At 36.3% G+C, this 24,602-nt stretch overlaps 1 protein-coding gene across 2 annotated transcripts in view; it reads right to left on the reverse strand.

The window, feature by feature from the left end:
- The window catches only part of YIPF7 (Yip1 domain family member 7), a 54,961-nt gene that overhangs the window by 23,822 nt on the left and 6,537 nt on the right, over positions 1 to 24,602 (reverse strand). Inside the window, exons 1-2 of one of the 2 annotated variants that reach the window (XM_078002619.1) lie at positions 5,266 to 5,401; positions 3,788 to 3,904 (exon numbers count right to left, since the gene is read on the reverse strand). In XM_078002619.1, coding sequence (XP_077858745.1) covers positions 3,788 to 3,903 — 116 coding nt within the window. In that variant the 5' untranslated portion in view covers position 3,904; positions 5,266 to 5,401. Of the gene's footprint in view, positions 1 to 3,787; positions 3,905 to 5,265; positions 5,402 to 24,602 lie in introns of those variants that run through there. The other variant, XM_078002618.1, reaches the window with a different exon arrangement.

The following is a 24,602-nucleotide window of genomic DNA, read 5'->3' on the forward strand; positions in this document are numbered from 1 at the left end:
CTTAGGCAATTTAAGTGCCCTTGGTAAGACCTTATCAAATAGGATAAATTTGGTGGTAGCATGAGTCAGGGAGTGGTAGCTGGGAGAGTTGGCTTCCGCAACATTCCTAGACTCTGGTTGGTCCAGCTGGGTACACAGTGATGCCTTAACCGTGTTTGAAATACTAGAAGATCAGGTCTGAGGATTCAGAAAAGATGATGATTCAGTATTTATCTGTTAAAGTCCTACCAAACCACTCAAAGGGATTTTTCCAGTTGTTTACACCCTTCTGCAACAGTATCTATTTCTTTTTTCCAAATAATATGAATAGATTTCACATTTCAAAAGGTGGAAAAATATAGCCTCAGTAGCTAGTTATAGATGGTTGGAAATTATCCCTATCTGAATGATGGAATAATTATGTTTTTTAAAAGATAACGATCCTACTGTTCATTCTAAAATAAGAAAACTTGTTTTTAAACATAAATATCTTCACTGTCTTAGTGAGCACAGTCATCCAGCTTTCAGATCAGTACACTATTGAGCCAAACAGGCTTTTAAAACAAGCTCTCATATACTGTGAGCAGGGTAAGTAAGAGAAGAGAGTGAAAGAGACAAGCAAAGACAGAGACAGAGAAACAGAAGCTGAATGACTGATTATAGCTGTTCTCTAGGTTGCTACATCTTTTGCCAGAATAATCATTATCTTGTTCTGATTTGGGGTATATTTTAATTGAACTATTCATAGTATGCATAAAAGATCAAATCTCTGGATTTCCTTTGATGTACATAGTAAATCACTGACCTGATTCCATGTTTTATGTACCTCATAAAACTACCACAGCTACTATGCCCTTTCCTAATTCCTGAGATGTACAGTGTGAATCAGAATTTAAATGTTGCCGCATCCAAATCAGGACTCGGATTTAAATGCTAAGCATCTGAAGCAGGGTAGGCCATCAACCTGGTACTGTAAAATTATGAGCTTTCCTCGTCTGGCTACATTAATTTCCATCTCTTTGTCATTTTGATTTCTAGGAGATGTTTAGTCAAATGGAAAAAGAAAATTAGAGTGTGTGGGGTGGGTGGATAAAGCTGTGGTCCATGAGTCCTAGCTTAGGGAGAAAGTTTTTTCTCTCTCATTGTACATTTTAGTTCAATTTAATCTGAAAATATCAATGCTACCCAAATGCTAATCTTATCTGGAAAAGAGAGTAGAGAAAAGAAACAGAAGGTTTAGGGCAACTAGTTCCTTTCTACGAAACAGAACAGAGCTTAAAAAGCCTAGTAGATAGCTTTCATTGCGGATTGCAAATTTAGAGTGACCACCTTTGTGTACCTTAGTGCTCAAACTACTCCCTGTGCCTCAAACATTTCCCTTTTTTTTTTATTTTCACCTTCCAATGTGTAAACCATAAAAGGCAGCCTGACTAGTGCTACACAGGAGATAGCATAGGAGTGTGAATTAGATACAATTCCAGATATTCAACTTTTCCAGCCTAAAAAAATTATATCTCAATACCTTTCCCTATCTTGAAAGCAGTATCTATTTGCTTATACCTGTAGGAGTGATCAGTAAAAAGAGAGTCAATTTTTTTCTGGGCAGAGTGGGAACAGAAGACTCCCCACTGTCCGTTATACGTATTCTGTCTTTTCATCTTTCTATCTGGAGCTTTTAAGGTGTGTGCGTGTGTATAATAAAGCTTCAAAAATTAATACATTTGAAATATACCACACATCCTAATTTATGGCAGAGTTTATTCCTATTATCCCAACATTATTATAATAGCACTAATTTTACACTTTAAAAAGTCTTTATTTTATAATAAGTCATATGCTCACACTAGTTACAGCCCTAATCAAACAACCTTGAGCTAAAATCCTAATCCCATTTCTTACTAGGTGTGTAACCTTGAGGAAGTCTCTTAATTTCTCTGTATGTCTGTCTTCTCGTGCAAAATGGGGGTGATAGCGCAAGTTGAATATCCTTTATCTGAAATCCTTGGGACCAGACTGCTTTAGATTTTAGATTTTTATGGATTTTTGAATATTTACAGAATACATACTGGTTGAGAATCCTTAATCTGAAAATTAAAAATCTGAAATGCTCCACTGAGCATTTCCTTTGAGTACATGTCAGTGTTCAAAAAGTTTTGGATTTGGGGACATTTCAGGTTTTTGATTTTGGATTTGGGATGTTCAACCTGTACGGCCTAACTCATATGGTGCTCCAATGAGTTACTGTATATAATTGAGGATCCAATGAGTTAATTTATATAATTTCAGAACTGTTCCTAACATATAATAAAAACTCAATATATTGTGGTTATTATGAAAGTTGAACAGTCTGACTCTTCTTGCCCTCTAACCTAGACCCACAAAATTTCCAAGAAATCAATTATTTAACAAAATACAGTATACTTAAGTGACTTTAGGTAACAAAGTGTCAATTGCTTTTGTAAGTCATATTTATATGAATAAATAATATTTATATAGTGGTTTTACTTTAATACACACTTTCCTACACATTATCACAATTTTTAATAACAATTCCATTAAGCAGGTATTATTAATATCCTTATTTTTCAGATTAAGACAGTCAGAGAAGTTAAGTCATCCCAATATCACAGACAGAAAATGCCAAAGCCAGAATTTGAACCAAATTCTTCTTACTCTAAACGCCATATTTTGCCACTATCAAATTCTTAATCATTTTGTTTCATTTTCAACTCAAGTTGAATTTTTACCTCAAATAGCTATCATATTTTGACATGTTTACCTTGATTCCATCATGGTATTTTTCATACTTTAATTGCATATTTAATCACTCAATTCTTCAACATAAAAATATTAAATTGCACAAGAGAAAAAACTATGAATTTCATCATTATATTTGGATGTGCAGTGCCCTTCTTAATTTCTGAAACACAAGCAGAATTTCAATAAATGCTTATTAAATTAAATGAAATCAGTTTCACAAGAAATGTCCTGGAAAATATTAGGCAAAAGGAAAATGCTTTCTGTTTGCCCAGTGCCTATATCCCAGCTCCCTGCTAAGTGATAGTTTGAAAAGAGGAGACAAGCCATTCACTTGGCTTAGGCTGAGGTGATAAAGGGGATTCATGGAGAACTTGATTAATTTCTCTGTCCTTTCCTGACATTTCTTCTTGGGCAATTTACTGAGATATGTTGAGGCAAACGCTGGTTTTTCCCAAGGAAATCTCCCTCTCTAGAAATCCCAGTCATAATATTAAGACTTCTTAAAATAAGAACAATACAGCCTAGTACGGTGGCTCACACCTATAATCCAAGCACTTTGGGAGGCCCAGGGGGTCGGATCACTTGAGCTCATGAGCTCGAGGCCAGCCTGGGCGACATGGCCAAACCTTGTCTCTACTAAAAAAAAAAAAAAAAAAAAAAAGCCAGGCATGGTGGCACACACCTATAATCCTAGCTACATGGGAGGCTGAGGCACAAGAATCACTTGAACCCAGGAGGCAGAGACGGCAGTGAGCCAAGATTGCACCACTGACTCCAGACTTATAAAAGCAATTGATACTTTGTTACCTAAAGTCACTTAAGTATACTGTAGATATTTTGTTTATTAGTTGCTTTCCTGGATATTTTTTTGTGGGTCTAGGTTAGAGGGCAAGAAGGATCAGACTCTTCAAATTTCATAATAACTACAATATATTGAGTTTTTACTATATGTTAGGAACTGTTCTGAAATTATATAAATTAATTCATTGGGTGACAGTGAGACTGTCAAAAAAAAAAAAAAAAAAAAAGAACAATATTAAGTACTTACTTTCTAGATCCATAAAGATTTCCATAGGCATTAGAGTCATCACCACTGTGCTCCTGGTTATCAATAGTAAAATTAGATTGGTAAAAATCAGAGTCAAATTGTGCCAAGTTTGACATCCTGAAAAATAAGAGTATGTTTTTAATAAGTTCATGAGTCAATAAAACTTAGTTTGAGATATTTACAAAGCTCAACTGACAATGTGGTTATGGCTGGATTCCTATCAGAAAACAAGATGTCCTTTGAATGGGGTCAATAAGGTATTGGGGGAAGGGTATAGAAATATATGCTAGAAAGTTATTTACAAAATGTGTTATCTTCAACTACTTTGTCTGAAGTTTTCACACCCTGGACTGTGGCTTTTAATATGTTGACTTTAATTGATCTGAAAGAACTAATTTTCTCCAAATATCTTATTCTTAGCAATTTAAGAGAAAAAGCTTAAAACTCAGGACACATCTAGAAGGATTTCCCTAAAATGATGTGTTTTTCACTTTAAGCGTGCGCGCGCGCGCACACACACACGTAGAAAGGATTATTATCTGCAAATGGCTGATAATAATAATACTCCTTCCCAAAGCAAAACCAAAACCCTACAAACCTATTTCCTTGTTCTACTTGGCAATTCTTAAAAAGTGTTTGGATTATTTTCCTTTTTCTTTTGCTCTGGACACTGCACCTGGGCTTCTGGCTGAGTCAGAAAGAAAAAGATTCAATCCTGCTAAGGAAAGTCTTTTCTATACACTCTCTCTATAGTTTCCACTCACTTCTGGGAGTAAAGAGGAGTGATTGTTTTTGAATTTAGACCTAATGGCCAGGAATAAAAGAGGGAAAAATAAAGAACTGAGAGAAGGAAGAGGTATAGGAGAAGAGGACCTAAGAGAGGTAATAGTGGCTCTTTGGATAAAAAGTAGAGAATAGAGAAGAGACTCTTTTCAACTGGACAAATGTGGTTATTCAACTCAACATTTAATTCTTTATTTTTCTTTGAAAATCTTCTTATTTTAAAAGAGTGGATTTAAAAATCACCAGGAGTAATCCATATACTTATAATAATATGTGGAATACTACTTATAAGAAATCTCAAATGAAATCGCATAAACAGCCTCAACTCTAAGGGTATCATTAATCAGAAATATTCAAGTAACAATTGTTAAATATATTAAATTTGTTCAGTTCAATAAAAACACAAAAAGCTTCTCTAGAATTAGATGCAGCGATTCATACATCTGATGCAATAAATCAAGGTTTTACATTAGTAATATGTATAAAAGTAGCTATGAATTATTTAAACTAAAATCAGGACTTAGTGATAAATCTTTTAACAACTTATAAGTTAAAGAACTTAAAATGTAATAGCATAACTTTCTCAACACATGAAAATACGTTATTATAAAGCAAAGAGAGTAATTGAGAATACACTAAATTTTCATAACATGCAAAGCTTTATGTAATATGACTATTGGTACTACAGTACTTACTTAACTGAGCTTTGTATTTTGTTGAAATGCCAGGTCTTTTAGAAGGATCAGTCACATACCTCTTATTTTTTATGGAAAGATCCTCCAATAAAAGTAGCTTTGCGTGAGAAATTTAAAGCAAATCCTTTGGTGAAAAGATGACGTGCTGGCTATATATACACCTTTCTAAATTTGTACTCTGACATCCTGAGCAGATGCTATAGCCAAAAATAAAAAAGCCTGCCAAAAGCCAAATACAGTATCTTATAACACTTATTGTGGTTTACAAACACAGTGAACAGTGTACAGACATATAATTTGATAATATGGAAATTGTGGAATGATAGATACAGTTTCCTTGTGTACATGTCTATTAAACTCTGAGGTAAGATCATTTATTTGAGGCAAGCAGTAAAAAAGAGGCCTCAATGTCCCTTCCGTTTCATGGATTTCCTAATAATATGCAGTAAAAATCAAAATATGGCACATGATCTTATCGTGAAGATCTCAGCACCAAAATGAAAATGAGTTGTGGTCAATTTTATCTAAATCAGAGCTGTTCTGTTTATATGCGCAATATTTATGAAAACTAATTATGGTCTACCTCTGACTTTTGTCCTGCTTCCTACTTTTCCAGCAGAGGCCAAGATGGATATGCTAATGGTATCTAATGCTTCTTACTTGACGGACAGGTTCTGTACATTTTTGAGCCAATTCTAACCACTGGAAGGTGTTAGGCCCATCCCCACCCCAGGAAGCTCCCTGAGTTGGCCCTTTTCTGTATCACTGGGTCACTGCTGGGAGCCTACTCTCTGGTTCTGACCCAGTTAACCTGGCTAATACTATCAATTCTATCTAGATCTGGTGTTCTCATCCCTAATATTAATCACATGGTTGGAAGTCAAGTTCCCCTGTGGTTTGCTTCATGCTGATTCTCTTTTTTAGGACTTAAAACTTCCCATGCATCCAAGTCTCAGTAACTGAAATTTTATGTCCAAAGGCAGACAATTTGGCACTTAGGAATCTTCAACTGGAGCCAATGGCAGAAAGCTGAAGTAATTTCTTTCCACATTGTTTAAAAGCATTTGGAATTTGAATGTCTGTAATCACAGCTGCCCTTCCTACATTACTAGTCAGGCAACAATTGTTCACACATTTATCAAGGGAGTACTGCTGAGTTCCAGACTCTGTTCTAGATACCAGGTTTCAGAAACAGGCAAACTAAGTAACATCTTAGTACTGATTTTGCTACACCTACACCTAATAATAATGATTAACTGGGCATTGTTCTACAGACTTTAAGTCATTTAATTTTTGTAACAACCTGATAAGGTATTATTATCCCATTTTACAGAAAAAGAAATGGAGATTGAATAATTTTCCCAAGGCCATTAGCTAGTAGCTGAAAAAGTCAATGTTTGAAACCTAACTGAATTCAGAACTCACATTATCCAAGATAATTTCAGGAATTAAACAATAGAATATGCTATTAAGATGGAGCGTGCAAAGGGCAGAGGATTTGAATACTCAGGGAAGGCTTCTTAAGAGGGTCATTCGGATAGAGATCTGACGGATGATAATGAAGAAGTCACTTTAAAGACTACATGAAGAACATTTCAGGCAAAGACTTTCAGCTGGCAAGGAGTTTTGTGGTTTCTGGTTTAGAAAAAAGAAAGCCAGTATTTCTAGGGATTTTTGAATTAGAGAAAAGTTGAAGGAGATGAGGTCAGAGGTATGAACAGAGGCCAGATCAAAAAGGAGCCTGTAGGCCATGGTAAAGAACCTGAAGGTTACTATAATTGAAATGAAATGTCATTCTAGGGTTGTATAAAATGTGATGATATCCTTATTACTCACAAGTGGAAGAGGGAGACTGGTTAGGAAGAGAATGTTACAATAACACAGGCATGAGATGTGAGTGGCCTGAACTAGGGTTGCAGTGGAAGGAGAACTGGTACAAAAGTCATGGCAACTGAGGAAAAGATGAACTACAGGGGTCAATACTGAAGCAGTAATATCAGTAAAAAGAAAATTCAGTGCAGGAAAATGATGATGAGTTATATAAACTGAGGAAGGTCCAATGTATAGGTAGAGTACAGAACAAATACAGAAGATATTTGGAAAGACTTAATAGGATTCAACTTCTATTGAAAGGAGGAAGAAAGAAAAAGCAATTATTGAGGATGATTTCTAGAATTCTGTCAATTTTTCCATTCTAATGCATAATGCCATAGGAAAAGGCTACATTGTTATATAGTGGCCAAATTTTGATTATCATCTTTTCTATTCCTTCTTTCAAAGTTCTTTACCTGAGAACACAGGTCCCTTACGAAAACAGCAGAGATTTACGGTACATTCTTTTTTTTTTTTTTTTTTTTTTTGACATGTAAATTCCATGAAAAGCCTACCAAAGGTAATATTTTTTATCTTAGTCCATTTAGATACATTTTAAACTTATTTCGTGATGTTGTACTTTTCAACAGTTTCCTTCATAAAAACCTGGCTCGATTAAATGAATTGTAGAAATATATGGACTGAAAATGGCCTATAAAAAAATTTATCTCAGCCTCAAGTGAATTATAAAACATGAAACATTGAAGACAAAATGACTTCAGTCTCTTTAGAAGTGCATTAATGGACCATTAATGCATATACAAGAATATTTTAAAGCTATTCTTATAGATATAACACTGAGTATCTATAAAATACACATTTAAGTGAGTTTTTTCCATTAATGAATTATCTGATTGCTATAGCACATGTTGAAGAACAGAGTGTAGATTGATATTACATATAGTCACAGTGTCATCAATTATTTTAACTCATCTGTTTCAGTAATTGTTTCTGTGTCCTGCATGACCAAAAAGATTGTATTATGTGAATAAAGTTTCTCACCTGATGTAAAAAAAGCCCCATGTTCTACTCATAACCACTTTCTTTTCCTTCCTTCTCATTTTCTTTTCTCTCCCTGCTCTCTCCTTACCTCCATCCTTTCCTTCCCTCCCTCAGTTCTCTCTCAGAACTCTCTCCTAAGCTGATGCTATCTATTCCCAGGGCTTTATATATTAGCTGTATATAGACAGTTCCCAAAGTTACATATGCATCCTTGACCTTTCTTCTCAGCATCAGACTACTTGATAGACATTTCAAACTTAACATAATCCAAACTGGATTCTTAAAGTCTCTACCCTTCCCAATCCAACACTGTCTTCTCTATTTCAAGAAATGACATCACAAAGCACCCACTCAAATCAGAAATCATCTAACTTCTGATGAATCATCTAATTTTCAACAAATTATATCGATTCTGTCTCTTAAATATATTTCTCACTAACTAATTTCCTCCATCTCCTTTGCTACCAGCCTGGTTGAAGTCACCATTTTCTCCCACTTACAATTCTCTTTGTAATTATTTAAAAAGTGAAATATCACTTTTATAGTAGCAAATTGGTAGGAGACAACAAAGTTCACTTAAAAAGACTGTAAAAATACACCTTTAATGACTTGCCAAAATCAGGAAAGATTCTTCTATGGTTGCTAACTGCAATTAGCAGTAGGAATCAATAAGAATTTCCATCCATAGTTTCTCAGCCTCTTTCTGGTGATCTGTCATGTGTTGCAGAGGCTGTGAGTTGCTCAACAGATATACCGACAACAATTTGCCATATACCTGACAGTTATGCATGCATATCTGTGTTAAGTTAAATAATGAATGATTTGATGTATGGATGAATGATCAGTATTATTAATACTGCATACTCAGAATCCCATATTTTAGTTGATGTCTATCAATCTAAGTATAATGCAAAATTGCGACATTCATCACTGCAGTACTCTGATATAAAAATGGAGGCTCAGAGAAGCAAAGTGATTTGTGCGAAGTCACACACCTAGGATGTGAAAGAACCTAGTCTGAAGCATCAGTTCTCTCACTCGCCCAGTTTTCTTTGATTACTCTGTTTCTCCAAAAATATTATGTATGGCTGCCCAGAACTCTCATGTTATGAATGTACCTATTTAGGAACACTAAATGATGTTTATTTATATCCTTCTACCCCAAATATTTTCAGCTGAATAGAGCTGCCAATAAACCAAAAGAAAAATATGTCATCATTTTCTATCTCTGCTGACAGAGAAAGGTTGTTAGTTACCAGTGTTTATCATATAATTACTTTATTATGGCAATCTGTATTGCAATTTAATGCACATCTGCATTAATTCAGAGAAGAATACAATGCATTCTATTTTCCATTATTTATTTTTAATGCATTTTTATCAGTGTTCTCTAAATGCTCTTTTTGTTAGTACCACGTAAGATTTGTTCCTGATCATCTGCCTTTTAAAGACCGTGCTGCTTCTATTTTATAAGCCTGAAACTACAGCCCTGAATATTACAGAAACACATGAAAATAGGCATAAAATTCTGTTGTACTGCATGAATTTTAAAGAGCTCAATATGTTCTATAGCAAGCAAAGAAGAGAAAATTAAAGGATTTTGCTTCATTAATACTATCATAATTATCTTTGACTTTCAATTTCGTTATTTCTTCTTAATTTCCACTTTTTTTCCCCTAAAGACTTTATTTGTCTTTATGGAAAACACTGCATTCTAGCAGACTTATTGCTGAACTCTTATTAAGTTTTTAGTTTGGCAATATGTTTTGTTAGCAAAAATATAATTTACACCTGAGATTATGAAAGTTGATATGAGCAGAAGTTGAGTTGTACATTCTTAGTAACCATATTATAATAATAGTCATTTAAATACATAATAAGAAGTCAAATTTACATCCATTTAGCAAATTTATGTAATTAATTTTCATAGGAAGTCTTTCCCATATACATTCTTCCACAAGTTATCTAACCACATAGATTCTTAGTTCCTTCATCAGTAAAAAGGAATAAAACTTATTCTTACCTCTTAGGTATTGTTTATTTCATCTTTATCTCATCCACTTAATTCTATTTTTCCATGTTTCACAATATATCAAGATTATTAATTAATGAATATATAACTTTTATGTGTGTATATAAACTTCAGTACAAAATATGAGGATTAGACATAATTTTGCAAAAGGAACAATTGAGTACGGTAGCTGGCAAGTAGTGAATTGTCAACAAATGTGACCTGTTATGATTATATTTCCAGGTGATTATGAAACTGGATCAACAGCAAGCACTCACATTTACTCTTGTGTTCATTATTTACAATCTTTCAACACATAGTTTTTTCTACTTTTATATAACATAAATCTGAATAGTTATTTTACCAAAAGAAGATAGGAGGTTGGACAATTGCAAATGTTCTCTCTTATAGAGAGACTTCAATTAGAGAGTCAGCATTTCCTTAGCATTCATGTCTCATTTTACAATTAAAAAAAACCATTTCTAATAAGAAAAGAAAAAATTGACTTTATTGTCCAAGTATTACTTACTATTTTGACTGAAATCCTTTAGGTACTGCTCAGTAAGGACATATGTTTATGTTGACCATATTTCCTTTAGCAAAGAAAGGTGAAATTCTTCACAATGTTCTGTCGTAATTATGTTTTTTATGACAACATTGCTATTTCATGGCCTATGCAATTGCACCATTATTAAGATTTTTGTCAAAGTATTCCAAGTTTATTGTGAACACTTTATTATGATCAGCAGGTGAGAGTTGTTAAGATAGTTTGAGAAAAATGACCAGATATAGTATGTTTTTAATGTAATTGTCAATATACAAATTCTACTTCATAAAGAGTATCTCTACCTTCTTTCGATAGTAGAAACTAATGGCTCACAGCTTAGAATTTTAACTTAATTTGAACATTTACTCAAACATTGCCTCTATATAGTGAGTTCTTTAAAGGACAACTCTCTGCCTTGCAGTATTTATGTTTCATACACAAACCTGAGCTAGGGAAAGTAGCATATAGCATGAAAAATAATGTTTTAAATACAATTGAATCTTCTTTTTAAAAAATTTATAGTTGACTCTCTGGTTTAAAGTGTCACTAGGCCAGAAAGTTGTCTCACAATCCCAGCAAAATGACATATGAAGGTTTACAAAAGGATAAACATACCACAATGTGAAAAACTAATGCTTGGAGTCAACCTCTTGCCAGAGCCTGGGTAAAATTTCTGTGTTAAGGTTGATGAGCATGTAGTGAAAAAAAAAAAATGATTTTAGACCATCGCAGTCTTCCTATCATGCACCAGGACAGCTCATTGATATGAAAGGAAGAAGATTCCTGAGACCCTCAGAGATTCAGGCTTTGTAATAAATAGAAAAGCAGCCATCCCCCTACTGTAACGACGCTGCTTTTCTAAGTGCCAGAGAAATAATCCTGCTACCTGGTCTTATGGTCTGATATATATTTGGGGAAAGTCACTCCTGGGAGAAGGGAGGACCACTCTCAGGATATATGGTGAAAGGAAGTTGCGGCTTAGTGGGATTGGGGTGGAAGTTCTCATTAATTGTTATGAACTGGCTGGGTGCGGTGGCTCACACCTGTAATCCTAGCACTTTGAGAGGCTGAGGTGGGAGGATGACTTGAGCCCAGGAGTTTGAGACTAGTCTGGGCAATATAGTGAGACCCATCTTTATAAATAAATAAATAAATACAATGTTTAAAAAGTGTTATAGACTGAATGTTTATGTCCTTCCCCGACCCCCTGCCAAATCCATATGTTGAAATCTAAACCCAATGTGATGGTATCTGGAGGTGGAGTCTTTGGGAGGTTACTAAGTCATGAGGATGGAGCCCTCATAAATGAGATTAGTAATCTTATAAGAAGAGGCCAGAGAGCTAGCTCTGTTTCTTTCCAATATGTGAGGATAAAATAAGAACTCAGCAGTCTGCAACCCGGAAGAGAGCTCGCATCAGAATTCCACTATGTTGGCACCCTGATCTCAGCTTGCAGCCTCCAGAACTAAGAAAAATAAATTTCCACTGTTGACAAGCCACCCTATGTCACTTTTTTATAGAAGCCTGAATAGACTAAGACACTAATAATGCTTCTATGCATCCTGGGAACTATAGTCTTCCCACTACCTTGTTGTTACAAGATCAGAGACAAGAAGCACCCAATGACAATACATACTAGGGGAATGAAGCTTTTCATGTATCACACTACTTTCACTCAAAATTCTGATGTGAAACTGTGCAAGACGATCCAATGCAGAGAGAAAACAATAGTAGACTATTTGTGTTAGCAGCTTTCATGCTGCTGATAAAGGCATACCCGAGACTGGGTAATTTATAAAGAAAAATCATGGTGGAAGGTGAGAGGCACATTTTATATGGCAGCAGATAGGAGAATAAGAATCAAACAAAAGGGGAACCCCTTATAAAACCATTGGATCTTGTGAGATCTATTCACTACCATGAGAACAGTATGGGAGATACTGCCTCCATGATTCGATTATCTTCAATCATCTCCCACCGGGCCCCTCCCACACAATGTGAGAATTATGGGAGCTACAGTTCAAGATGAGATTTGGATAAGGAGTCAGCCAAACCATATCACTATTATTTATATTTATTTCTATATAAAAATATGAAATATATTAATCATTACTAGTATTTAGTCTACACAATTACTGTACTCTCCCTGTTTGCCTGGGTTTATCTGCAGAGTGGGCTGGATCATGAGGAAGACCGGGAACCCATTACATGAAGATGTTGAAAGTGGCATCCATTTTCATTCTTTCCCTTTTACAGAGCCACAGGGTACTGTGGTTTGCAAGTGTGCATTAAATGTAGTTATAAATTATATTTTTTTAACTTAAGCTTGCCCTTACAATACGCATGCATGGCTTCAAAGTCAGTCAGAGAAGAGTAGGAAACAAAGACGTGTTAGTTTAGGAAGCAATGTAAAAAAATCTAGTAAAATAATGCAAATGATAGAGAGTATAAATGATAGTGCTGACAATTGGATCAGGGCTATAGAGACTACACTTAAGATATTATCTCCTAATTCAAAATAAAAGGGCAAAAAAATTAAAATGAAAAAGAAAACAAAGAGCAAAGAAATGACCAATTCATAATGGAAAAACCTGTGGAAAGCATTTAAACTCACTGTTAATAATTTTAAACTAAAATAAGACATAATGTTTGACCTATCAAGTTAGCAAAGATAAAACAAAATAAAAATATCTAGTTTTAGTAAGGCTGAAGACAACCAAAAATCTCATATAAAGTTTATTTTAGTATATATTGTTTTAAAAAATCTTTAGCGGGTAAGCGTTAAAAAGCACTATAAAACATCTATATTCCCTTGATTTAGCAAATTTTATAGCAAATCTTATTAGCAAAAATAACTTATCCTAAAGACTTAATCAGTGATATATATTAAAACAAAATCTTGGCCGGGTGCGGTGGCTCACACTTTGGGAGGCCGAGGCGGACAGATCATGAGGTCAGGAGATCAAGACCATCCTAGCTAACACGTTGAAACCCCGTCTCTACTAGAAATACAAAAAAATTAGCCGGGCATGGTGGCGGGTGCTTGTAGTCCCAGCTACTCAGGAGGCTGAGGCAGGAGAATGGCATGAACCCGGGAGGCAGAGCTTGCAGTGAACCGAGATCACACCACTGTACTCCAGCTTGGGCGACAGAGCAAGACTCTGTCTTTAAAAAAAAAAAAAAAAATTATAGTGACCTGCATGTCTAGTATTAGAGGACTAGTTAATTAAATCATGATACACCTATGCAATTGAACACTTTGCAGTTTGAGGCAGATTAAATATAGCTACAAATTCTTTGACACTCTTTTTTAAGAAGGGATGTAATTTCCTTCACCTTCAATATAGGTTGGCCTTAGTGACTTGGTTGACCAATAAAATATGGAGGAAGCAATGTTCTCAGACTTTCAAGGTTGGATAAGAAGCCATTTAGATTTTGTCTGGATCCCTTGGAACACTTGTTGAGTCTGACTGCCATGTAATAAGTACCTGAGATTGTGATGCTGAAGAGGCTGTATGGGGAGACCACATGGAGAGACTGACTACAAGATGAGAGAGAAAGAGATGCCTGATTTTCACGTTCCCAGCTGGTCGAGACATCCCAGTGGAGGCCACAGACATCACAGAAACAAGTCATTCCTGCCAGGCTTTCCCAAATTGCAGATGAATGCACAAAAGGAATGATTGTTTTGAATCACTAAATTTTGGAGTGGTTTGTGATATAGCAATAAATAACTAGAACACATTTGGTGAATTGAATTGGATTTTGAAAATGTTACATTGGCTCTGAGACCAAGTAGTAGGAAAAAGATGGAAGTGCCTCAAGGGGACTATATTAGTGGAAGCTCAAAGGGTCCCACAGTGAGGATTTGAAGGCGAGTGAAAAATATGTTTTTGTAGGATGGAAAAAATTGAGCCTTATTTTATGTAGTACCAAAAAGTTTGGCAATCCTGGTGCCCAGGTTAATGTGAAAAATAGACAGCAGAACTTTACAGACAAAATACAGAAAATGCCAAACAGTTTCTTGCAGCAAGTTATAAGAACATATAAAGAGACTGAACTACAAAAACTAAAGCAGGAACTGTTAAGATTCTAAATGGAATTTAGAGGAAATTTCAAAGGGCCAGGACTTGCTGGATTTGAAAACAAAATAGTTTTCCAACCTTAGTCTCTCTTAGCAAAAATTCTCAAAGTAGAAAATAGCTTCAGCACAAAGATAAAACTTAGGATGCCACCATTAAAGTATGGGCTCAGAGATAAACTTAAGGTTGTGACTGTAAACTATTTGTTAAGACTTCAGACGATGTAAGGGTATACTTAGTAGGGCTTCTAAATATCTCATGGGCACGTCTTGTGAACCCTCTCAGTTAAACAACAGGGTTTTAGAAATATTAACATCCCACAAGAACCACACAGGGGGTCTAATGTAGAAAAAGGCCTGTCTTGGGAAGAAACATTTGTGGTGAAGTGAATTATAAATTGATCCATAAGAAATTCAAATAGGGACTCAGCGAATTGACTGAGCATCTCTGTTCTTTGAACAGAAGCTGGTAAGATTTGTAGATAGTACAATTTCTTACACAAAGTTTGCAAGTACTACAGGTTCCATTTGTTGCAACATGCATTTGTTGTCACTTGTAAAGGGTACACAGGTCTCTTTATGTCATCTTCTTAACAACAATAAAAAGCAGCATAATTTATTAATCCTATATGTTTCCCACCAGGGAGAAGACATCATTCATTGGGAGGTGAGAATTATTGGACTTAAACCTTCAAATTCTTAACATAAAAATGTACATTCAACGAAAAGTGTTGCAGATAAACCCACGCGGAAGACAAAAGATTACAGAAATATTACTTAGCAAGGCGGAATCAGAGAATGGGGACCAGGTCTTTAATTACCAAGTTAATTGGTTTTTATCTGTCATCATCTCTAGCCAGCAGATAGAGTTCTTGGTTCAAGGCACTCACAACTTTGAATCCTATAGAGGTACTGTCAGCCTTTTTCTCTTCAATGCTCTTTCTTCCTTGTTTCTGAGTTATCTTCCTTCTGATGAACATGTGCTTTTCTTTAGTTATATTGAAACCATTTGTTACATTATACCAACTGTTGTGCTGTTCTGTACAGCAGTACCCCTTATCCCTACGGGATATATTACAAGACCCCAGTGGGTGCCTAAGAAAGCACAGATCCTATGGAACCCTATATATACTGTTTCTTCCTATACATACATACTTGTGATAAAGCTTAACGTATAAATCATGCTGCTATAAACACGCATGCACATGTATGTTCATTGCGGCACTATTCACAATAGCAAAGACTTGGAATCAACCCAAATGTCCATCAGTGACAGACTGGATTAAGAAAATGTGGCACATATACACCATGGAATACTATGCAGCCATCAAAAAGGATGAGTTTGTGTCCTTTGTAGGGACATGGATGCAGCTGGAAACCATCATTCTCAGCAAACTATCGCAAGAACAGAAAACCAGACACCGCATGTTCTCACTCATAGGTGGGAACTGAACAATGAGATCACTTGGACTCGGGAAGGGGAACATCATACACTGGGGCCTATTATGGGGAGAGGGGACGGGGGATGGGGGAGGGATAGCATTGGGAGTGATACCTGATGTAAATGACGAGTTGATGGGTGCTGACGAGTTGATGGGTGCAGCACACCAACATGGCACAAGTATACATATGTAACAAACCTGTACATTATGCACATGTACCCTAGAACTTAAAGTATAACAATAATTAAAAAAAGAAATTTACATGAAAGTCTAAAATAAAAATTGTACAGAAAAAAAAATTAGGTACAGTAAGAGACTAATAGTAAAACAGAATAATTATAACAACATGCTGTAATAGCAGTTATGTAAATGTGGTCTCTCTCTCTTTCCCTCAAAATATCTTATTGTACTGTAATCACCCTTCTTTTAGTTGATTTGATAACCAAGAAGGCTGCTTAAGTGACTAATGGGCAAAGAGCATACATGGTGTGGATACTTTGGACAAAAGGATGATTCATGTCCTGGGCAGAGTGAAGCAGAAGGAGGACAGAACAAGACAGGGCAAGACTTCATCATGCTACTCAGAATGACACTCAACTTACAACTTATGAATTGTTTATTTCTGTAATTTTCCATTTAATGCTTTTGGAACACAGTTGACCACAGGTAACTGAAACTGTATGCTTGCTATGGTTTGGATATTTGTTCCCTCAAACCTCATTTGAAATGTGATCGCAATGTTGGAGGTGGGGCCTACTGAGAAGTGTTTGGGTTCTGGGGTGGATCTCTCATGAACTGCTTAGTGCTATCCTTACAGTAATAAGTTCTTAATCTATTAATTCCTGTGAGAACTGATTGTGAGAAAGAGCCTGGCACCTTCCTCCCCACTCTCTCTTGCTTCCTCTCTCGCTATATGATCTACACACACCAGTTCCCCTTTGCCTTCTGCCATGAACAAAAGCAGCCTGAAACTCTCATCTGACATACATGCTGGTGCTGTGCTACTTGCAGATCATGCAGAACCATGAGCCAAATAAAACAATTTTCTTTATAAATTACCCAACCTCAGCAATTCCTTCATAGCGACACAAATGGACTACAACACTTGGAAAGAGAAACCACGTGTAAGAAGGAACTACTATACGTTATTCTTTTTTCTTGAAGTGGTTTTGGATATTCTTGAACTCATCTCCTAAAGATTTTAGGTTTTAAGTGATTAATGTAGTTGCTCTAATTGCTTAAGTTCAGATGGGTGTTTTGGCATCTAATAATAAAGGAAAGACCAGAACCACTATTGTGATCATCAAAGTGAGCACAGAGTTTATTGATTTGCCAGGCAAGAGAACACACACCAGAGAAGAAATTCAAGGAGTAGTTTTCTGAGGGAAAAACTTTAGGGAGCACTCTGCAATAGGGATGTGGTGAGAGTTTGTGATGGTTATGCTAATGAATACTTGATGTTTGCTTTCTGGATAGGACTGCCAGTCCGTAAGTCTGCCCAAGGTTAGTTAAAACAAGCCCCATCGTTCACCTGTTAAGAAAGAGTGAAGTTCACACTTTCATTGTAATTTTAGCATGTGAGGTTTTGTCTCTTTTTTGTTGTTACCTGTGTACAGAGTATAATCTTTTTTTCTGTGTGTGTGTGTGTGTGTGTGTGTGTGTGTGTGTTTTCTCCTTGGCTAATTCTTGGCAGGAATCTTTCTGGAGGAAAAGCTGGGGCCAGTCATGGCAGGAAAGGTGTGGAATCTGCCATGTGAGGCCTGCTGTTTGCCTCCCAGGCCAACTTCCTTTTGCTTGCCCCTGTCCTCTGCCCCTTTGCCTATCCTCAGGCCGCTAGAAGGACAGCTCATTCCTCACGGGCGATCACTCTGCACCTATAGGGTACAGTCTGAGGGAGATTTGAGGGTGGGCTGGGGACTCCTTGTCCTGGGTTCACAGCTGTCCCTACGTCCCCTCCTTCAACACCACAGCTGCCGCCTCCCACACAGGGCTGCTGCTTTCTGCGCAGCCACTGTGCCGCCTCCCACAAATTATCATGGAAAGAGTGGAGAATGGAGGAGAACCTGTCCTTGGAGGCAGCCCAGGAGGGCGACTGTGTAATGTCACCCACAAGTGAGGCTAGGGCAATGGAGCAGGCCACCAGCAGCAGCACCTGCCGCGTGAATGTGCAGCATGTAACCCAGGCCAGGCCAGGCTCCGGGGTTGGGGGAACCTGCTTGGAGCTTTCTGCCCCACACCCCGAGCTTTCAGCAAGGAGCAAGGCTTGAGAGCAAGTCAGAAGGATTTGAACCGAGCAGCCAATCTTTTCAGCGCCTAAACTCTGCCTGGAGATGCAGTGGGCTGTGTCATCCAGGGCCTCTGATTTGTTGTACTATAGTATATTTCGCTGTGGAAAATGTCACGTTTATTCACCTTGATGCCCACTCACCTGGTCCTGTTGTTTTACCCCATCTCCTCTCCCGCGCGCCCTTTGATTTCTCGTTTCTGAGAAGAGTACAACGTTCACTATTGTAGATTAACCCCTGTGACTCAATATTACCATAGTGCGATGTCGTTTTGTGCTGTTTTGAGCAATTAAAAGTTTTTGAAATTAAAAAAAAAGAGTCTTCAATTGTGTTCAGTAATGGTCCAATATCCTGGAGTCACTCAAAGTTTACATTCATTTATCAGCCATGGTTTGTGAATGTTCAATGTTCATGATTGCTTAAAAGCTTCAGCTGGTTAGAACTAGTTGGGGTGAAACACAGCATATCATATAGTCCAATTATATCATAGGCAATCACTGCTTTAAGTTGAAAATCTTTCTTTTAGATATCTCATTGTTGCCATCACTTACCATCTACTATAATTATATACAAGGCTTATACTCTATTCTGGTGATTCACTTGAGAGTTTAACTGCATTCATATATTCTTCATAGCATCTAGCACAGTTCCTGAGATGCAATAAATGTTCAATAAAGGTTTGCTGAATTAATGAATGCTCAAACGAGACTTTTTTTAACCTCACTTTTTTGTTACCTTAACAAAATTAATGTGTATCTATTTATAATAAAATCTCTGTGTAAGAGGCTTTCTTAATATTTTATCAGTGTAATATACTTGAAAATATCATATAACATAGCAAAACCCCATCAATATATTTTCTCTTTTCATAGTCATTTACAACTAGCAGTTTATTAAAAATAAGATATACATATAAATCTATTTCTCTTCTGATTAATGAATAAATTGATTAAATGATAAATGAAATATACAGTATTATGTTCACAGCAGACATTCGAAAAATGAGACTAATAAGACATGTACTCTCAAATTCATGTGGCAGAATTGATTTTCAGGACTATTTTAAATATATTTATCAAATGATGTAAAATGTATCAAATAATGTAATGATCTTTATGACTTACATGAGCTTGTTTTAATTGTGTGTTTATACACACACATATACATATTGTGGAACTAAAAACAGTGATAAATCATAGCAATTAATAAAACTGATAAATTAAATTGCTTACTATATATTAAAGACAAATATTTATATTAAAAAGATGTATTTCAAATTTTATTATTACATATGTTTGATTGTTTTTGGCTGGGAAAATCAGAAGTTTTGGATTATAAATAGTTTCTGGCATTGTTTTTTTTTTGTTGTTGTTGAGACAGAGTCTCGCTTTGTCGCCCAGACTGGAGTGCAGTGGCCGGATCTCAGCTCACTGCAAGCTCCGCCTCCCGGGTTCACGCCATTCTCCTGCCTCAGCCTCCCGAGTAGCTGGGACTACAGGCGTCCGCCACCTCGCCCGGCTAGTTTTTGTATTTTTTAGTAGAGACGGGGTTTCACCGTGTTAGCCAGGATGGTCTCGATCTCCTGACCTTGTGATCCGCCCGTCTCGGCCTCCCAAAGTGCTGGGATTACAGGCTTGAGCCACCGCGCCCGGCCTCTGGCATTGTTTTATTACCTAAGTATGTTATGTAGCTTTAAATATAGCAAAACTACTTTAAAATATTTTTTTCTTTCTATTGCATCAATGTTTCTATATAAAAATCTATTGCTGAGCATGTTTTTAGGCTGTGGATATCGCACTGTGGTTTTCATAGAATAATATTAATAGTTTTACTGACTGTCTTTATTGGAAAGGTTGTTTTCTAACTGTGATAGGCAGCTTCTGATATGGTCACCAATAATCCCAGCATCCTGATATTCATGCTCTTGTGTTATCCCCTCCCCTTGAGCATAGTCTTGATTACTTGGTTCTAACCAATAAAATACGGAAAAGATAATGGAATGTCATTTCTGTGATTAAGTGAAAAATATTATGACTTCTATATTGCTAGCAGACTCTATTGCCTTTTTGGCTTGCACACTTTGATGAAGCAAGTTAAAGTATGGGTGAGACCCAGGTGGCATGGAAATCAGAGAAGCCTCACTTTCTACCCGTCCCACTTCTCATGGATGAGTAGAAAAAGAGGTCCTCAGTCCATCAGACCACAAGATCTGAATACAGCCCCAAATCACTGAATGAACATGGAAAAGGATCCTTTCTAAGTTGTGTCTTCATATGAGACTGCTGATCTTTGTATGATATCTCAATTGCAGCCTTGTGATAGGTTGCATAGCAGAGAACCCAGTTCAGCTATGCCCAGTTTCCTGACCCAAAGAAACTATAAGATAAAAAATGTGTGCTGTTCTGTAGTAGTAGATAACTAATACAATAACTTGTCAGTAAAACTGACAAACTTAAATATGTCTTCACATCAAAATCTTTTAAAATACTAATTAAACATATAAGAACTTACCCTCACATATGTCGTTAATACGGTGCAATTTTCATTTTCTAAGAAAACCGGATAATTTACCTTACAAGATAAACCTGTAGCCATTCTTACATCTTCTCTTGATGTATTATGCTCATGCTATTTCTTCCTAAATCATCTATTATGACAAAGAAGGAAAATGGGAGACATTACATTCATAGAACAAAACTTAACCTGGTACCAGAGGGCCTCCAGTTCATCTTTTTCCAAGGGGAAAACATCATCAAATTTTTCCCCGAAGACAGCTATCAAGTTTTGTCACAGAGATTTCCCTAATAATAGCTTCCTGTAAACTTGTAGGCTAGCAATGTATTTCTGTTACAACATAAGTTCTCTTCTTCCCGCTCTGTGACCTACGGCAATTTACTTAATTTCTCTGCATGTCAGTTTTCTAAGCATAAAATTATATTTTTGGACTATATGGTATATAAGGACACCCCCATACCTGCTGAAATATTTCAAATACTGTAAGTGTACCTAAAAATATTTATATTTTTAACATGGCCACAGCAGAAGCTTCTGATGGGGAGACATTATCTGTGTTGCAAAGCTGCTTGATATATTGCCTAAATGTGCCAAAAATTTCTGCTAAGACATTTTATTGCAAACTCCAATCTACTGGATTCTGTAGGGATTCTTTTGAATAAATCCTTTTAGGCCTAAAAAAAAGTTCTCTTTTTTTCATATTCCTAGTGCAAGATTAAAAGTGTTTATTTCTCATATTCTTTATTTAACATGTGACAATTGCCTTCCTTGTGAGCATAAATAAATATTAAATTCCACAACTGCCACAGAGAAACAAGCACAAAAGGAAATGATGTTTTTCTAAGATAATTCACTTTCAAATGAATGGATACTACTGTGAGGTGCTTAATAAATCTAAAACTAGTGACAAAATAGGAGGAATTATTAGAGAAAAAATTGATCAGTACTATGCAAAAAATGACTCATATAAGAATACAAAATGTCAGAGAAGCAAAAAATAACACAGGTAAGAAATAGATGCTAAAGTAATATTTTAAAAAGACAAAGTCACAGGAAAATTAATTTCCTTAAGGAATAAAGATCTATTTTCCTTGGCATTGTGCACTTAGAAATGTACTCTTCTGGGTTGCTTAAGAATCCTTTAATCCTTGTGATGGACATATATGGCTACTCAATATCCAATCCACCTTCTCATTTCCTGTCAGCACCCAGTTTTCCTTTTGGGGAACACCCTGCTGACATTGTATAAGAGTTGTGGGGCTCAGATCAGAATTTTTTCCATAGTGCTACTAGTAGATCCAGATCAACACCTCAAAAAAAGATTATTTCACTAATTGTGAAAACTGGTGCTCTCTCCCTGTATCTGAATAAGAAAAAACAGTGTTTCAATAGCTTCTGACTCATTTTTTAAGGATGTAAGACAAGAATAAACCAAATTATGGAGGAAGGTAGAACCAATGGACTATCAGAGAAACAGACCTGTGGTTCTGATAAATCCAAGGCTTAAAGAGACTTGGCAGTGATAAAAGCCAACAGAACTTCTTATTTAGACCAGGTTAAGCTGTATAATTGTAACTTAAAGTTTACAATACACCTTCCTGTAAAAACATAGTTAACAACCAAAGCGTCTTACTCCCCCAAGAGATAAGAGTGTCTCACTCCACTGCCTAGGCTAGAGTGTAGTGCCACAATCATAGCTCCCTGTAGCTCTGAACTCCTGGTCTCCAGTGATCCTCTTGCCTCTGCCTTCCAAATCACCAGGATTACAGGCCTCATGAGTCACTGCTCCAAACTCCCCAAACTCCAAAGTGCCTTTAATTGATGCCTTTTATTTAGCTATTGTTGTGTATGTTGGGTCGGGATATTTTCCAATTTAAACACTTCTAATCTTATCCTTCCTAGTATTTTATGGGGATAAAAATCACACATTAATACTATATTTTATTTTTAATAGTGAAACCTATCAAAACTCTTAATAATGTGCTCCTAAACAAAATACCATTGCTCCACGACATAGGTTTCTGAAGAAGACATAACTTTGAAAGACGTATGTGTGAATATGTGTGTTCCCAAATATAGGACAGTACAAAGGCCACGACCATTGCCTGGGGATTGCCTTGGGATTTGTGAAAGTTACTGGACTGGTGAAAAAATAGCCAAGCATTTTCTGTGTATATACTTTGGTGCATGAGTAGCAAAGGCTTAAAGCTAAGGCATCAAACAAGTTTCTGTACACCCTAAAGAGCAAAAGGAAGGATGCCAGAGACAAGTCATTTTCAGTTATTACTAACTTCCTGAATCAATAAGATTCACTGAAGACTTGGAGAACAATAAACTTTGCTTTTGAGATTTTTGTTTTAGAATAATATAACAACAAGCTTAGAAAGTAGTTGAATTGGTCTTCATTTGACAAGAATGACACAAGTCTCTACAGTGTAAAACTAAACAAAATATTCCCTCTCCCTGCCATGCTTAATTTTTTAACCAATAGATGATAATGGAGGCATAATGGAAACCAGCAATCAGTTGATACATTTCAAGTGTGAAATGCAAACATTTTCTTTACTCTGGATTTGTAATAGGCAATTGCTTCTTTCATATTCTATATTAAGGCAGGATAAATTTACCATCCAGTCAAACACATTTCTTCTCCAGACACAGTAACATTGTCCCCATGTAGGCTGACATCATTTATATCTTGAAACTAATTTATTCCCTGCCTCCACGCAGCTGTCAAAATGACCTACATGAGACACAAAATTGCCACGCTACTCCCCTGTGTAAAATCTTTCTAACCTTGCAGGGGCTACAATTACCAGCAACATAAAATCCAAGCTCCTCCTTCCCTGGTCTGGTTCCTAATTTCTTTTTCAACTTCACCTCTTGCCAAACTCTAAATTCCTGCAACATATAGAGGCATATATCATGCCTCTGTTCACGTAGGATCTTCCATCTGGAACCTCACACCTCACTTTCATCTCAGCCTGGTTGAATTTGACTTATCCTTTAGCCCCCAAGTTAGGGGCATAACTCTGTGGTCAAGGGAATAGTTTTCAAATCTGCCAGAGTGGTGTCTGAATGCCCCCTCACTACATATGATCTGTATGAACTCAGTCAAGTTATTCAACTGGCCCAAGCTCAACTGCCCTATCTGTAAAACAGGGGCAATAATACCTATTTATAAGGTTGCTTTGAAGATTAATTGAGATATTTACAAAGTGTATAGAAGAGTACCCGACACATAGCAAGTTCATTATTAATGTGTATAACTAAGTATTATTGTCACCTGCCATGGAAAGACTTTCCTGATACCACCACCCTCTGGCTGTAGAAGAGGCCTCTTCTCCATTCCTTTACAATATTTTATTGAAAATTATATCAAAGCAATTATAACACTGTAACATTATTATCTTTTATAAAATGGCTTTTTAAATTGATCGTAAATTTTATCAGTACTACAACCACACTTATTTCATTTTTGCATGCCCATGGCTTAATACAGTGTCTTACATGTAGTAAACATCCAGCTAATATTTGTTGAGTGATTAATAAATGATACGGTTTGGCTCTGTGTCCCCAGTCA

This window comes from Macaca mulatta, chromosome 5 (assembly GCF_049350105.2).
Source record: "Macaca mulatta isolate MMU2019108-1 chromosome 5, T2T-MMU8v2.0, whole genome shotgun sequence".
NCBI classification, from domain to species: Eukaryota; Metazoa; Chordata; class Mammalia; order Primates; family Cercopithecidae; genus Macaca; species Macaca mulatta.